General features: G+C 44.6%; 1 protein-coding gene across 2 annotated transcripts in view; it reads left to right on the top strand.

The window, feature by feature from the left end:
• Window positions 1-12,980, top strand: part of LOC142576437 (uncharacterized) — a 43,211-nt gene extending 30,231 nt beyond the window's left edge. Inside the window, exons 6-10 of one of the 2 annotated variants that reach the window (XM_075686572.1) lie at window positions 3,149-3,847; window positions 8,887-9,063; window positions 9,138-9,234; window positions 9,313-9,415; window positions 11,819-12,980. In XM_075686572.1, coding sequence (XP_075542687.1) covers window positions 3,149-3,847; window positions 8,887-9,063; window positions 9,138-9,234; window positions 9,313-9,374 — 1,035 coding nt within the window. In that variant the 3' untranslated portion in view covers window positions 9,375-9,415; window positions 11,819-12,980. Of the gene's footprint in view, window positions 1-3,148; window positions 3,848-8,886; window positions 9,064-9,137; window positions 9,235-9,312; window positions 9,416-10,320; window positions 10,716-11,818 lie in introns of those variants that run through there. The other variant, XM_075686573.1, reaches the window with a different exon arrangement.
• The last annotated feature ends 4,146 nt before the right edge of the window (window positions 12,981-17,126 follow it).

Raw genomic sequence — 17,126 nt, 5'->3', positions numbered from 1 at the left:
ACAGACTTATATTGCTTCTCAGGTGTTCTCCTGCAGAACGCACAAAATTGTTCACTGTGCGAAACGAGACAAGCACAACAGCTCACATGCGAGACTGTCTCTAGAAGTGCGCAACTCAGCGAAAACACAAAAAAGAGAAGAAAATAAAGAAGGTGGAGCCCATGACGTATCTGTCACACGATCCTCCAGCTCGGGTATGGAAGAACGCAGGGAACGAATTTCACTTGTGGATGCTAGACGGGGAAAGTGGAGAGAATGTCTATGTTTGCACTGACACTCACCTCCTGAAATCATGGCTTAGTGGCACTTCAAACATTTTTATCTCTGCTATTGTGGAACTAATTTGAAAACTTCTTGCGGTAAACACTCCTTAGAGGGCACGCAACAACTTCCAGCGTATAACCAAAATTTGCTGTGTGGCCTGGTGCGAAGCCCTTTAAGCGATAGTGGCTCATCGTATATCTACCGGTTAGCGAATAGCACGATCACTTGTTGTTGTGTAAAGCTTAACTGCCCCGCCCCAACTCGCCGTGGGGCCAATGCAATGCTGTGCCACAAAAGCTTGCCCAGCTTCTTGGAAAGTAGAAAGGCCATTCGACCGACAATTCATGCTATGGCGCGAGTTTGGCTATGCCTATATGGATAAGCATTGGAAGCCCGCGGTGGCATGGCAGCGACCTCAGCCAAGAACATAACCACCAACCAGCATATGACTTATCACTGCCAACAGTATCGCTATGAGCATCTTCAACTATCTGCACAGTAGCACATTTCGCGCAGTGCGTAGTGTTGTTGCAAGCCTACTGAACAGTTTTATTAGGTGATAGCCCAAAAGTGCCGTCATTCACTGCTGCCTCTTTCAGTGGAACTGCTTCAAGTGGACGTTACTTGCAGAACCGAAAGCAGGATGCCAGTAGAAGGATAATATTCTGTAATGTTGCCACAGCACCAAGCAGAAATAGAACAAAAAAAGGAAAGAGAGCTTTGAAATCATTTGATGCTACAGCTGCTATAAATTTGCAGGAATAAGGTATTCATTTTGAGAATAAGTTTTTTACATGTGGTGGCGATGTCCCGACAGTACAGTCAAACCCGACTGTATTGAACCCATTTACATCGAATTATGCTGTATATCGAACACAGTATAGTTACAACGAGTACACATAGCAAAAATGACACTTACATCGGACAAAAATTGCTGCGACTCCTGATATATCGAACGTCAACCGGCTCAAAAGTGCCCCTAGAAGTTGGCTTTCCCTTGTGATGGCGGGAAAACCCAACGGCACGGATCCATCCAACCACACTCCCTACTGTGACCATACTGCGTCGGGCGAGCTGTCGACACCCCCCTGCAAAATATGATCCTGGCCTGCCCTCAGCATTTGCTCAGACAGCCAATCGGAGGCTCTTGTGCCCTCGTCGTGCAAGATGGCGGAAGTGCAAGTCGTCTCGCTGCTTTTCTGGTTCATTGTGTTTGCACCTTGTGGGCCTTCTCCCACAGTGTTGCCGTGATGAAGCGTGAGAATTTACCTTTCGTTGTGAAGCTCGAAATTGTAAATCGAGTCAAACTCGGTGAGAAGTTGGATGTCGCTGCAGCGTGCAAGATTCCACGGAGCACTCTTAGCACGATCTTGAAGAATAAGGGGGAGGTTAGGGCTGAAGTGGACAAAGTCACGACTTGGTGTTCATGGCGCCCGATGCGTACGCACGGCCGTGTATAAATGGTTCACCCGAAATTGCTTCAGATGTGCTGGCTTCTGCGTGCCTGATGGTGGCTGAAAATTCTGATGAGTACGACGAATTTGTTGCCGGTGTTGCTGAAGTTTGGAGCGAGCTGTCAGAATTTCCGGAAGCCATTGAGGAATCAGCGGCCGAAGAATTTGTGAGTGCGGATGATGGTGTCGTGACCACGGGAGAGCCCGAAAATGAAGACTACATTGCCGACATCGTACCGAGCACAAGTGAAAGTGGGCACAATGAGGAAAGCAACGATGATCCTTTGCCCACATCCTCCGAGGTGATTGGTGCACTCGCACTAGACCGGCGCTTCTGGGTGAATGTGGAAGGTTGCCGCCTCAGCTGCTCCGACACTTTAGACAATGCGGAGAAATGCATGTGTCGTAGGCTGTGAAATTGCCCAAGCAGAAGAAAATACAGGACTATTTGACGCGAAGCTAAGTTAGTTTCATCAATAAGGTGATTTTATAAATGGTATCTGCTTTTATGATGTCCAATCCTCTAGCAGGCTTATATCGAATTATGCTCTATATCGAACTAATAGGTGCTTTTTTGCGAGTTCGGTATAGCCGGGTTCGACTGTGCATTGTCCCTCGCAACTACGAAAATTGGTGAAATAGCCAAAGAAGGCTATTCACTTTAATGAAGCTCTTTTTTGCTTTAAGCAAACTAGGCTGTTTTCTGCCATTTATTCAATGGCGGCATTTTTTAAAAACGAGTTCAGTGTAGCCGGGTTGGAATGTGCATTTTTTCTCACAACTAGGAAAACGGCCGAAATAGCCAAAGAAGGCTATTCACTTCAATAACAGCCTTTCTTGCTTTAAGCAAACTATGGTGTTTTCTGCCATTTATTAAATGGTGGCATTTTCTTTAAACATTTGAATTATAGCCCAGTGCTGATGTGCCCCTTGTGTATGAAAGTATTGCGTGTTTTATACAAGGCTAAGCTTGGAAGATTTGACATAGGGAAGCTGCAAGCTGTGAACTATGCCAGTTCAGTTATCATGGGGCCTGTTACCAGCAGTGGGATGCCTTAGGCACGCAAATGTGCCTTCATTCATGGAGTACCGGTTTTTGGACAGCTGCCTTTTTGGGAATATTGTCTGCTTGCAGGCTGACCGTTGTGGCTAGCTACCTGTAGATGGCAGTGTAGCAGAGCGCTGGCCCGACACAGCAAGTTTGTTTCCAAGCTCTGGGATGCTGTTGCATGAAACGCAAAAATGTTCACAGAATGCCTTGGGCACACTCAAGATGCAAATAAAACCTATGAGTTATTTATATCGGAATATGCACCGAAGGGTAAAAAGAGTCAGTCAGCATAATGTTTAGTGCAGTGATGAAATGAAAATATCATGCGCACCAAGTTTTTAACATGTGCTGCTCACTTTCGCTGCCACCATCTTTGCAGGCCGTCAAGGGCATCATGGACGCTCCAGATGAGGAGGCACTTGAAGTACGGATCAAGGACTTCTTGCACTGGTGTGACCTGGAATCCAGCGAAGAAGCAGGCGTCCTCGGCTTCAAGGAACACTTTCTGCACCACTATGCAGAGCGGGCCGAAAGCTGGGCAGCCTGCTTCCGGAAGGGTGCTGAGAACAAGAAGCACATGCACCTTGATGCATTGCATAAAGTGCTCAAGCACTGGCACGCGCAAGAGAAAGCAGACAAAAGAGTAGACAAGCTGGTGTCATCACTTCTAAAGGTGACGAGGGATACAGTATTCGATCACCTGGCAAGATTTGTGGGGAATGCAGAAATCGAATTTGAGCGTGCTACACGAGCAAGACACACCAAGGGCCTAAACATAGAACCCAATCAAATTGGCATCGTGGCTTTCCGTCAGTGGGCAGTCAATTCACAGACGTACGATACGACCACATATGCCGTGACCCTTGAACGCGCGAAATGCTGCGATGCATGCAGACTAGGGTGCGCTGCGTGTAAAGTCTGTATCCACAATGTTACGTGCGCTTGTGCGGATTACGAGCTGCGGAGAAACCTGTGTAAACACATCCACGCTGTATTCACAGGCAGACCTACAAACAGCTACAGTCCACACTCCGACGAAGGCGACGTGGACTCAATGGATATGCCGGACGAACCGCAGGTAAGTTTACAGATGAATTATAAGAAATCTTGGCATCAGATGTTCTCGCACCCACTAAATGACAGATTCAAGGACATCCTGTAACCCATTATAAGCATTAATGGCAAAACTTCTTGTGGAGAACAAGCCTGAATTTGTGTTCCGGAGGGCTGATCAGGAGCAGCAAAATTAGCAAATTGGAGCACGAGATATTTAATTTGGAGCCACTGCATAAGACATCTTAAGAGCTCCTTCAGGCCAAAACATGTCGACATTTCCATTGGATGAAGAGTAGATTTTTTCTGGAGTGTTGGAGATGACGCTGCAAAGGTCCTTCCCCCGGAGCAATAACTTTTTTAGGAGGTGAAACAGCACTCGCTCCAGTGTCCCAGTGAAGTCGCGGTGAGGGCACTGCGCTGATGCGTTCTGCGTTGTCCAAATTCGCTCATGGAGAATGGGAGAATGCGCGCGATGTGCTCGCTGCAATGGCTCGCTGGTTCAAGGCCATCCAGAACCATTTGCCACTAGCCACATCAACGCTTGAGTGGACGTGCCCGTTTCTGATGCTGGCACTTATTCCCACAGATTTTGAAGTAGCACACGCAACACTCTGCGGGCTAGTGTTAAACGTGGGAAGCGGCAAGATGCCCCATCTCATCTTGCTCACCATCGCAAGCAGCATGCCTCCTCATATCTTTACTCAACAGAGCATGCTTCACGTCGCATTCAATTGGCTTTCTTTATTTTGCCAGCAGATGGCAAGTAGTTGGGAGAGCCCGGAAATATTGACGGCATGGCGTCTGGCAATAAAACGGGTTGTTTTGGCTTGTCCAGAAGGACTTCACCTTAACACGGCCTCTTCTTTATGTAACTCACTGTGAAGTGCTTCTGACAACATAGTCACGAGATGTTCGCTCTATGTTTCCTTGGGGTTGCATGAGCCCCTGTTTGTAACTGTACCAAGCCACTAGCAACCTTGAAAGTAATTACCTTTTCCTTGAAGGACACGTAGCCACTGGTGTATTTCAGCACAACACATTTCTGCCCCATCTTCAAATGGGACAGACAGAAAGCGCTTGCCTTTGTAACAGCATTAAAGCATGGCCACAAGCCAGAGTAACTGGTGCTGCCAATGTAATGTGGAATGCCGTAAGAGCAAGAGACAGAAAGCCTGCGAACCGTGAAAAAAGCTATGACAGTTTGCTTGTCGGAGCACATCGCACCCTCGCCAATTCTAGCTTTGTCTCCCAAGGTAACCTACAAACTCATGCATGCACACCTCAGGCAGGCGAGTGAATTCTTGGGGCTGGCAGATGCTGTCTGCTCAGTGATACTTTTGGTAGCTTATTTCAGGGGAGCACAGGATGTAATTTGAGCAGTACTGAGAATTACTGCTGCTGAAACATCCGTCGCTTCTGTTTTTTGACATTATTGATTGAACTCTGCAAAAATTTTCATAATATGGTGGGACATCACAATTTTTGTACAACGTGCTCGTAGGAGAGCATGTAAACGATGGGAACGTGCCTGCCGCATTATCTGCCATGCTGCTACGGAAACTGCACGTCCTCCTCGCCAAACCATGATGCTGCACGTGCTGCCGCCACAGGCAGATTCTTCTCTTGCTTCTTTATCTAATAATACTTCTTTCTTTAATCTAATCTATCTTATCTAATACTCCTTTTTCTGTGGTCCTGCCTTCCTATTGCTTTTGAGGAGGAGACCCTTAAAAATGCAAGCAGCTTTCATTGCAAATGTGTGTACAGTCAACTTGTGTTGATTTGATCCTAACAGGACCAATGAAATTGATTGAGTTATCCAGCGGGTCGAATTAAACAAGATGCAGAAAAAAAAACGGCATAACACTCCGCTGATTCATTTAGCAGTATTGTCCAGATTCTAGCATGCCCCTGAATCAAACTCGCGTCCCCCTTTATTTTGCGTCCAAATTAAAAACTGATGGAGAAATGATGCTAAAAATTCTAATCAAAGTAGAAATCTTATGTGCACCCGATTTTTTTTACCAGAATAATAATGCACAGGTCTGTAATATGTGTTTCACAAGGGTAGTGAGCTCCGCTGCAATACATTTGTTTGTGTTCTGCAGTAAAACATAGAAAATACTGTGAAGGCAGTTTTGTTATGTCCGATTGCACCGCACAGGCAATTTCCCGCCCATTTCTTTTTGAAAAAAAAAATAATCAAGAAGATGCGTGTTAGGATCAGTTAAATACTGTAATCAGACATTGTGAGCTATGGTTGTTGCTTGAACATTTTCTTAGGGCAGGCTGAAAATAAGCTTTTTCAACGCATTCACTCTCCCCTAGGCTCTGCTGAGACAGACGTTGCCACTAAAGGTGTAGGTACTATTGGGGTCACTATAGGGGTCAGGCACGTGTGTGCTGATTGGTGAAGTTCAAATTATCCAGTGAAGATCGATGTTAGGATAGAAATAACAAAATTTTGGGCCCGTTTAAGTGCATGAGTGCCGGCTGGGATCGAATTAACCGAAACTGTAGTTGAATTAATTGAGGGTGTTTGCCTCCATTAATTCAACTCGGTGTGAATCTCAGTGTGATCTGCTCCAGATCACTGTCAGTGTGATCGCCGTCAGTTGCACTTCGCTCCTTGAAGAGGCAAGACGTGGGCAGAGTGAGCTCCTGAACAATTTGCAATAAGGTGAATGTTTTTTGAGAACCAGCAAGTATCTGTGGCAAGTGTTGCATTGAACAGTCCGGACCATAAAATGCGATTGTGTCGCTAAATTTTAGCTATAACAGCGGTAAGCACATTTTAATTAAAACATTTTTTTTAGACAATTTGAAGGGAGAAGTGCAGGTCTCTGTACTAGAAGACACAAAATGTGTCGGCGATTTGCGATGCCGCGTGGCAACTGCCGATTTTTCTAATTCGGTATTGTTGTTTTACTGGGCTTCGACAGCATACAGATGCAGGCTGCTTGACTGGTTTCAGATTCCTGCGGCACATGCAAATCGAAGCTACCTTTATCGTCTGCTCGCTCCAAAAGAAACACCAAAAAATAAAAGAATTCAGCCATAATATACTCGCGCTGCAAGTAGCTAGAAAATGGTTCATGCACTACTAATGCTGTAGAAAGAAGTAATAAATTAAAATCAAGGCTTAATACTGTATCTTGACCACTGGCCAGTGAATGCGCCCATTCCCTTTGAATTGCAGCACTTCTTGAATGTGGACGTTTCGTAGGGGTCTTCCTGGGTGCGTATCCTCGCATTCTGTTACGGTGTGTGCAGTTGTCTCGACTTTAGTGGCAGCAGACGCATCTATCGTCCTGTTGTAACTTTCACAGATGGTGGTAGTGTGGTGTGGTTTGTCTGTGAACCAGCGACACGATAATTGGCCCCGGTAAATGGGTGATGACCGAGTTTTCAAGTAAGGAAAGAATTTCAGGCAACTTTCCTGTTAATGCTGTTTCAAAGTAGAAGTGTGAGTTATTCCAAGAAATTGGATATTTGTTGGTGCACTAAATCGTCAAAAAAGAAAAAGAGTTGTCTTATGTGAGTGAGGAAAAAAGAAATGTGTACGTGAATATAGGCTATGTACGCTTTACGTTTCACCACGGAAGGTCTGTCTTCGAAATGCCCGTCACATCATTCTGAGTTCTTAGCTCCCGAAAAGGACTTTCCTATGATCCCTAACTTGCCGATCGTGCGTAGTCACTGTATTCCCTTCTTTTTTGTTGTTCCTGCCTGTTTTATTCTTTTTCCTTGTATTTATTCCTGAAAGACTGAAAAAGTAGACTAGAACAGGTAGTATTTCTTAGAATGACTATTTTGACCTTCTATGGGTTTTGTTTGCTGCTGGCAGACATCTTGTCTGAGTCTTTAACAGTTCCTTGAAAATGTGAATGCAATAAAGGCGCATCGTCAGAAAACGGCTATGCCTCTAGAGTCGCTCTTCCTGTTCAATAGCGAAGTGCAAAATACATTTCCTTGACTACTTTGTTTGCTTACACAAGCGTAGACTGCACTGTGTACTTTTTATCTTTACCATGCGTAATATGCTGTGGCAAAACTTGACAAGCTTGGCAGTCCTTGACCAACACTGAACTGAACGCTATGCTGCAAAGTACAAAGCACAGTATACAGGTAAAAGTTCAATAAAGCATGTGTCTTAAGAATTTTTTTGCACTTTACTGTGGCATGTACATGCCCATTTTAGGCTTTGAATATCCTATCTGCTTTCATGCTAGTGAAGTAACAGGCTGCTGAGCTTACCGTACTATTTACACTTTTATGCATTTAATCGTTTAATGTGGGTGCAATTGTATACACAAGATTTCTTAATTTAGGGCAAAAATTGCTTCTGTGCATACGCATGGAAGCAATGGAATTTGTGGATGAAGAAAAACCAGACATTCTGCTCAGTCGGGTGGAAGCCTGATTCCACCAATTCCACTGCTCGCGCATTGTCAGGGTACTGGGCGTGTTGTTGTCGTCTGTTATGACTGGACCATTGTGGCACATAGTAATGCGCTACAGATCTGAGCAGAACTGCAGCACAGAGAACTCCACTCTTCTCCAAACGTACACTTCCCAGCATCCGGCGGAGGATGTTGAGATGTGATCATCACATCTCAACATCTGCCATGTTAGATGTACAGCTGCGTCACCTATAGGTCATTGCGGGCAGTCCCACAAGCATTGGACTAAAAACGACGTGTTCACATGTCAACATCTTGTGTGCATTACCTGCGCAGTGAAGATTTTGTGGAGCATGTTGGGGCATCTAAATCAGTTCGCAAAGAAAGAAAACAAGAAAGAAGGAAAAAAATAGTGTGAAGAGGTTCTCAGTGCACCGTTTTGAAAAGATAAATCATTTGTTAACTGCCTTACAAGAATTTAGCTTAGTTGGGGCCACATGTATGGGGTGCAGTGCCGAGTTTACCGAGTATCATTGCCGAGTTTACCGATAGCGAGTTTTGTAACTCCTACTGGAAATGCACCCATAAAGCCTTTGGGAGGGATTTGTATATTTCAAGTACATATAAATTGAGCCGTAAATCTTGCCTTCTTTTTTAGAATGCGGCCGTTGAAGTCGAAGAATGTCCTGATGTTGGAGCCAATGTGGAAATTTTGATGGATTTGAAGCAAGACGTGTCGGGTATTCCAAAGCCTGCAACAAAGGGCGAGCATTGTTATTTCTGCAGTGCATCGCCGAGCGACGGGTCGGATATTTCAAACCATACAACACGGGAGGTGCGTGTAGTTCAGTAGTTTTCTTGCAGTCTGTGGCAGGCAGGCACTAACTGCAATTATGTGTTACTTTCTAGCAAGCATTACGATGCCTGAGTGACCACAACTACTGTTGGACACCTTACGGTGGGACGCAGACTGAGGAAACGAATCCTGCGATAGGGCATTCTCAAGGTAACATTTCAAACTGGACAAAGGGTTTGCCCACCACATGTTGCAATGGATTAAACATTTGATGTGGTTTTATTGCAGCTGTGCAGGCAAACTTTTTCCTGAAGGCAAGGAAAACAAGAACGCTAGGAACGCAAACTTAGTCGTGGAGTTGGACCTCCAGATGACGGGCTGTAGTCGACATGTATGTCATGCAATTGTTCAATGTCTTGGAGTAATTCACTAAACAACACTGCCTACTGCTGTGAATACCTATAATATGTTTGATCCAGCACAATATAGTTCATTTAAATAACATGTCTAATTTCTTTTACTTTCACCTTTGTGTGCTTCTTTAGCTTTCTTTTTTTTTTTTTTGGTATTGTAAATACTACTTCTCTAATTGTATATATTTTCCAGCAAGCACGCTCCATGTTCCTTTAAAGGGGAGACTCAAGAGAAACAATGAAATAGTTTGGATTAATAGAGCGTCCTTGCAGAGGTGAACTTTCACTAATTTTGTGGTAATAAGTTGTTTGTTAGAAGAAAAAAAAAATGATGGTCAAAGCATAATTTCTGAATTGTGCACTGTACCCTCATGGCCAATGTGCCAGTGTGATGTCACGGATTGCAAAGAATTTTTTCAAAATATAGCTGTGTAGGTTCAGTAAATGTTCTCGAACATTCCCAAGTTCAATTTTTGGCTCTCTTAGAATATGATGCAGTCTATTCTTACTGATAAAAAATTTAATAGACCTGAGCAGACCACATCAAAATTAATGATGTTGCGGCAAGCTGATGCGGAAATTTCAACACAGTGTCGCAAAGTGCCATTCGTTTTTGCCCCTATTCTGCCTTACAGAACCTCTTCTCACGGTAAGAACGGCTTTTCTAGTTTGGTATTGCAGAAGAGTGATTTACCAACACATCTAAATTGGTCTTCGTCTTAAGTGTCCCTTTAAACTTATTGAGCACCTCTGCTGGTTGCTGGGTGAACGGCTGGCTGTGACATGTGGCACAGCCCAAGCTCTCATGCATGCACTTGGAATGCCCACTGGTCATAGCTAGCCTATTTGTGTAGAGAGAAAAATGAAACCTTGGATCTTGTAGTGCCTCGGTGTCTCTTGAAGTCCACATCCAAGTCCGAGGGCCATGCTTCCATAAACTGCAGGAGGAGCCCACACTGGTGTCAGCAGCTGGGGAAAGAAGATGTTCTTGAGACTAGTTGTTCGAGCTCGTGAAGCCGTGTGAAGCATGCTGGTCACCTTAAATAAATGTGCACAGTTATGCACTTTTGTGTGGGCATTTTCTGTGCTTGCGTGCGCAAATCGTAATGCAGCCAATCTTAAGCGAGAGAGAAGCACGCTTGGGGCATTATCTTTTGTGGTTGTTATCAGCTTTGTGTTGCTAGCTCGGAAAACATGCTGTGGCTGCTAAGGCTAGGCAAGGTTGCAGTGGCCGCAGCAGATCTGCGTCAAGTTGTCTCTTTCAACCTGCTGTGCAGCATGTCGTCTTGTTTCCATCTTGTCAAACCTGAAAGGAATGAATGAGTACAATGAAATCTGTCATTTTCGCTGAAAAAAGGTTGTGCTTAATATCTATATAGAAAGCTGACGGGCTATCTTATGTGCTTTGCTTAGTGCCGCAGTCATGCATGCTTTCTAAACAGCTACAGTTGAAGCCAGTTACTATTAACAGGCTTATGTGCTGAAAATAATTTGGTATATCAGGTAATTCAATATACCCAAACTGTGCTGTAACAAACTCGCCCGAACTTTCGTGATATGCTCATAGTATGCAAATCTGCTATATTCAGTGGAGATGAGAAAAGAAGGAATTGGTGAAAACTTAACTACGTGTAGTAGGCATAAGTTATTGCCTGTGACTTAAACCATTTCTCAGCATCACTATGAATGATGTTCTCGATGCGCTAGGTTGGGTAGAATTCTGTAGATGTGCTCCAATCCAATTCCCTCAATGTCGGCACAGTTCATTGTAACACATTCACTACAAAAAGTGGATCCTGAAGTGTCAGGTGATCCCCTGAGCGGACGCTCGCGAGTTCGATATGTACCGGGGAATCTCATTGATCTGATCTTAACATGAACCGGAAAATGTAACCTACCATCCGAAAATCGTATTATCCAAGGCAAGCTCCAAAAAGTATGAAAATAGGTGCACTTGGTGGTAGGCGCAATAGCAAAGGTTCGTGTGGCATCGAATGATACTCCTTCGCATAACACGTTATGCAGAGCGGCATCGTTTAATGCCAGATGAACCGCAGCCAGTGCACTTTTATTTAGCAATGCTGAAATAGCTTGTTACTTGGCGCTGAGATTTCATCTTTTCGATGCCTGTAAAAAAATATTATGCTGGAAGTTTAAAAAAGATGCTGCCATTTCCTCACTCGGCAGTGATGTGGCCGCACTGCTGCAGCACTGTTTTACCACCTGCGGTGTGCCGCATGCAATTTTTCTTCCAATGTGGCTTGGGGCTTAATGCGCTGTTCGTGGGTTGTTGGAATGTTATGTAAGCTAGTCCACTGGAATATAAAGCTATGAGTGTTATGTCACTAAAAGTGCACTTCTGCTGTCATATTCAATTGCAGGTGAAAACGGGATCACCGTAAGCGTATGAAAACACATTGCTCATATGGGATGTTGGCCTGGAAGAGAAGAGGAAACACGTATTATCCCGAAAAATGTATTATACAGAATTGAATCAACGAGATTATGCTGTACAACCAGAGTCCAGTTTCATGTGAGGGAGTTATCTTGCATGATTATCGGTCCATATGTTTCGCACATGTCCAGTACAGAGGATAATTCGCTTTGTCTGGGTTCTTCGTATTCAGTTTCAAGTGCAGTAGGTTTGAGCATCGGCATTTAAAGGCAAAAGTTAAATAATTCTGGCAGAACCCGTCTCGTGATGAATGTCGACGTTACTGGTGTTGGCATTGAAGCAGTGTAGCCACACACTGTATTGCGAAATTCTTTACTTTGTAGCTGCCTTGAAATTTCCGTTACCAACATCTTTCTCATTTCTCTGTACCTCAATACTCCTCACTCAATGCACACTCTGCTGTGCGCTGCTGTGATTTCTGAGGGCTACTGGACTGAGTGACTGTCGCTGATATAGGGCAGAGAGCTGTTACTACGTCGCTGATACCAGCCGCTGACTTTCTCTTTTCTTAACCTTCCGTCCCCTTTTCCCTTCCCTTAGTGCTGGGTAGCCAACTGGGCTAAGTCCTGGTTCACTTCCCTGCCTTTCACTTATCCCTTTCCCCTCTCTTTCTCTGCTCGCATTCTGTTGCCATGTGCTTCACTTCTTGCCTCTTGTTCAGATTGTCTATCTGGGCACCTACCCAGTGGCAGATACTCATTCTGGAGGATTGGCCAAGAACGTTCACATAGCTAGTGACACATGCCCAGTTATATTTATCCAATGTCACAAGTTGTCATTTGGGTGCGTGCCCAGTGACCCAAGTTGGCATGAGGGAGGTTGAGTACATGCATCATACCGAAAAGTGCGTGAAGTTCCTAAAGAATACTGATTGCATTAAATATCTACAGTGCCCTTGGGGTGTGTTCAAGGTAATGATACCAGGCAGCGGAACTTCTATAGAAGCCTGTACATTCAAAATATGGCTGTTAATTGGCAGTTTGTGAGGCTTAGTGCCATCTGTGTGATGAGGGAACACTTCCAGGAGAACAAAAAATAATGTGACGCCATATCTGTTAAAAATAAAAGTGACATTACTTTCATTGTGAAAGGCGCGAAGTTTGTTTTCGTGGCCTGTCATTAGAGCTGTATATTCAAATGCCTTGCAAGTCGACTTATAGGCATTTCGAGTTTCAATGTTCAAAGCGAAGCAGCCAAATATCATTTGTAGGGGTGCCAAAATCACACCTGTGCACAGAACATCATTACTTCGCAGGTCGAAGGAAGCCTTGGGTGTTGAGTGCTGGTCGCGTCATAGGATGCCAAGCCCATCTTTCAAGGCAGCCGCATAAAGACAGCTAAACGCTTTTCTCATGGTCGTGACTGACCATGTAACCGAACATGACCTTGACCAAACATGGAGCGACAATGAAACAGCTGACAAACACCGCACCACCAGAATCCAGACAAACGTTTGCGAATGACAGAACACATGTGAGAGGGGCGTATGGTAGCAGCTGAGCTTTACGTCCTCGCCTTTCTGGACACTTCAAGAGCTGCAATGTATTGCAAACGACAGCAGTGGGAATGCCCCTTTGTAGAGCAGACGCTGAAAAAAAGGTATTTACTGTAAATGATAAAGTGAAAGAGAGTTTCCTTTCATCGCTACATGACTACAACACTAATTAGGGATTTGATTTTTGTTCAATGAAACCAAGCTCCGCCATTTTAATTAACAAGCGGTTAGCATTCTTTTCCATTATTTGTTCCCTTCTCAAATAGGCGCTCTTCAGTTGCTGCTCCCATGATTACCCTTGCTGATGTCAGCTACAGTTTGCTCTGGACCGCTTTTCGCTCGAAGCCTCGAGACCCATTTGGAGCGATCTTGGTGTGTCATTGTCACCTTCTTGTCATGCGGCTAAGCCTGAGGATGGCAGCCCGCCACATTTTGATAGAAATTAAATGCAAAAACGCCCTTGTACCATGCATTGGGTGCACATTAATGAGCCACAGGTAGTCAAAATTAATCCGGTGTTCCACCACTACAGCGTGCCTCATGATCATGTTGTTTTGGCATGTAAAACCCCAGAACCTGTCTTCTAGTCTCATTCCTTGGTTGTTTGGGCTGTTAAATGTTCACCATGATCCTGAACCAACCAGCCCATAAACAAGCCATAACAATGTTCAAAAGTTAATGAGCTTTATGGGATGTCTGTGCAGTAGCCTAGCGTGCAATTCTGCAAGATTTGTATTTTGCCTGCGCTGCTAAGCTTGTTCTCTTATGAAGTTCTCCATTGTAGTTAAGGAGAGAGCGTGAAAGGCTGCCTGATCATTTGAACAGCAAGGCAGACTTGGCACGACATCACGAAAACCGCGATAGCTCCCCATCTGATATGACGTGTACACACCGATTATGCATGATTTGACCAAACAAAAGAAAAATAGTTATTTCTGATTCAATGCCTTTTCGGTGTTAGCCCTCTGCAATTGTTCAAAAGTTTTCAGGCTGCACCCACTTCACCTGCCTGTTCCGCGATGTCACAAAACTGCAAAAACTCACTGCGTCAAAGTGACATGTACGCGTTAAAGGTGCATTAATATGCAAAAGTGAATTTTGTTTTGAATAGCCACAGGCTGCCTCGTTCCAAAAGGAATAAAAGATGGCTGCCACCGATCGCTCCGGCACTGGCAAAAACCATGGGTTTATTTGCTGGTAATAAAGCTTTTTGCGTGGCCGTGTAACACTTTCGAGAACTTTCGGCAGGTTTAAGACCTCGTTCTGCCAACTCTTCTTTGCTGAAAATCCGTTTTAACGTCATTCTTAAGCTTCCGTTGCATGTCGCCACGATTGTCGACGAGCCATCGCAAGCAATGTAAGAGAAAGCGGACCAATCGCAGACGCCGGCACCACTCTCTTCACACGGTTATCGATATTCGGTGCAGTGACTCGGCCTCATCGAATCCCTCTCCACTTGAGCATACTCCTCACCTCTTGTGAGCCAATTAGATAAGACAAGCCGCACAGTGCAGGCAATATATGTTATTCATTTTTCAAGCAAACAAAATTGACCTCCTATGAACGAGGGGACCATTTGATTGGTTTACTCAGACAACCCTGCGGGTAACAATCGGATGCTTGCGTCGGCGGTTACGGAAATTTGACGTCAGAAGATTGGAATAAAAACATATTGGAATAGTTTTACGTTGTACGGCCCCTCATCTCATTTCTCTTTTGTAGGTTTACGAGTTTTTATGTCGAATGGTAGACATTAGTCACATTTGTACTAGTAAAGTACCCCCCCCCTCATTTGCATAGAAGTTACCTTGGGTTGGGCCCCTCCCCCCGAAAAAAAATCCTGCATACGTGCCTGGCACACCCCCTTTTTTTTGTTAGTCGGTGGCAGCACTTGCATTTGTCGCTGTGCTGCATTAACCAGATGTTTGCAGGAGCGCTGGCACTGCTGGCTTGCTTATGCTGAGAGAGCGGGCAAGCACTTGGGCATTGGAGAGGAGCATGGTAGGTTAAGTCAGAATCATTTACACTGAAAGCATTATTTACTTTGAATTGTCATGAAGAGAGGAGGGCCTTCAGACCTCCAAGCGATTCGTGAACTCAAGATCGGTAGCAAAAACACCTAGCCTGGACCACAGCTAATGCTTAGAACATTCACATTATACGCTTGTCACTGCTGTGTGATTTTTTAGCCTCACTCATACATCATGGTTATATGAGAAATGCATATCGTTTGAGGCTTTCCAAGAAACATCTGTTTTCTGAGAGCTCTTGCAATATTCAGAAACCCTGGAATATGATGTCTGGTATATAGGGTGCTCATAAACTCAGTGGAAACTTGTGCTGCTTGTATGGTGTACTATGGCATGCTGCTTCAGATCAGTGATCTAGTGTAGAAGCATGCTGCTCCTGAACACTTTACAGGCTGCCATGAGGAGGTATGGAAGTGGCCAACGAAGGCAGAAGGCACACATTACATAATTCCCACACAATCAAGGTGGCCTAGCCAGATGGTGGGCCCCACTTCCATGCATTTTAGTGGTGAGGCGACTAGTTCAGAGTGGGGGGATCCCTTGCTCCGTTATAAAGACATACTCATTATACACGCATTCGTCGCACCCACGCCGCACCACCGCCGTCCTTCTCGCGGGAGGAAGCAGTGGCATTACGCCAGTTACAAACCGCAACTTTTCCTAATCTTGTCTCTCTCAATAAATTGAGATTGAGACGTCACGATTGAGTGCACTGCAAACCTCTTTCCTCCCTTGCCAACTGTCCTTTACCCCCTACGCAACAAAGAGCTGTGGGACGATGCCCTCCGCGACGGACCTCCCGAGGTCCTCCAAGCAGTGATACAACGGGCTCGAAACATCGCCGGAATCATCTTAGGGACCCTGGACTGAGGGTTCCTCCCACACTACTCTCGCCATTCAGATATTATTAATAAAGATGTTTTACTCCTCCTCCATGCATTTTCCAGCTTTCCTGTCTGACTTGCGCACCAAACCTGATCGAAAACGCATTTGTGATGCTTTACCCTAAATGAAGACTGGGTAATTGATCAGTTACCCAGTCTTGATCAGTTACCCAGTCTTTATCAATTGATCAGTTTTATTTGCGATTAACCCTTTCGGGGTCGATTTTTTTTCGCCATATGCGACCGCCCAGGGTCGATTTTTTAAGTTCCAGATTCCAGTTCTTCAGAAGGACCTATTTCGAAAAAAATTTACTGTAATATTTCTAGGGTGACTGTAAGGTCAGAAAAAATATTTGCGTTGGTATATATATATAAAAGGAAATAAGGAATTAAAAATTCTATGCATTGTTATACACATACTTCAAGGCTTAGAAAATGCGCACACGAGAATACTTAGTAAGTCTCAAATGTTCCTGCTCTTACACTAATATTTACGTCCATAGCGTAATCAAACTGTGTAGGTGAGTGCACTCAAGAAAACTGTCTGGTTATGTGCCTGTCAAAAAAGCGAAACGTGTGACAAACTTCCGCTAATCTTCATCTTATCGCCAACTGGAGGCAATTAGTTTTCGCGAGTCTCTGAAAAAAATAAAAGGAAACGTATGCACGGCGGCATCCTTTCTATGCACACCCCTGTGAGCACTAAACGAGCGAGAAACAGGCAGTCGCCCTTTGAGCGATTGGCAATGAGATAGCCATCAGTATTGCCAGCGCAAGAAGCTGAAACTACCTGCTGAACAAAACCCAAACTGCCGCCCGCCCACG

Source organism: Dermacentor variabilis, chromosome 3 (genome assembly GCF_050947875.1).
Source record: "Dermacentor variabilis isolate Ectoservices chromosome 3, ASM5094787v1, whole genome shotgun sequence".
In the NCBI taxonomy this organism is placed as follows: domain Eukaryota; kingdom Metazoa; phylum Arthropoda; class Arachnida; order Ixodida; family Ixodidae; genus Dermacentor; species Dermacentor variabilis.
Note: the sequence above shows the minus strand (reverse complement) of the source record. Positions and strands in the feature narration are given on the sequence as shown.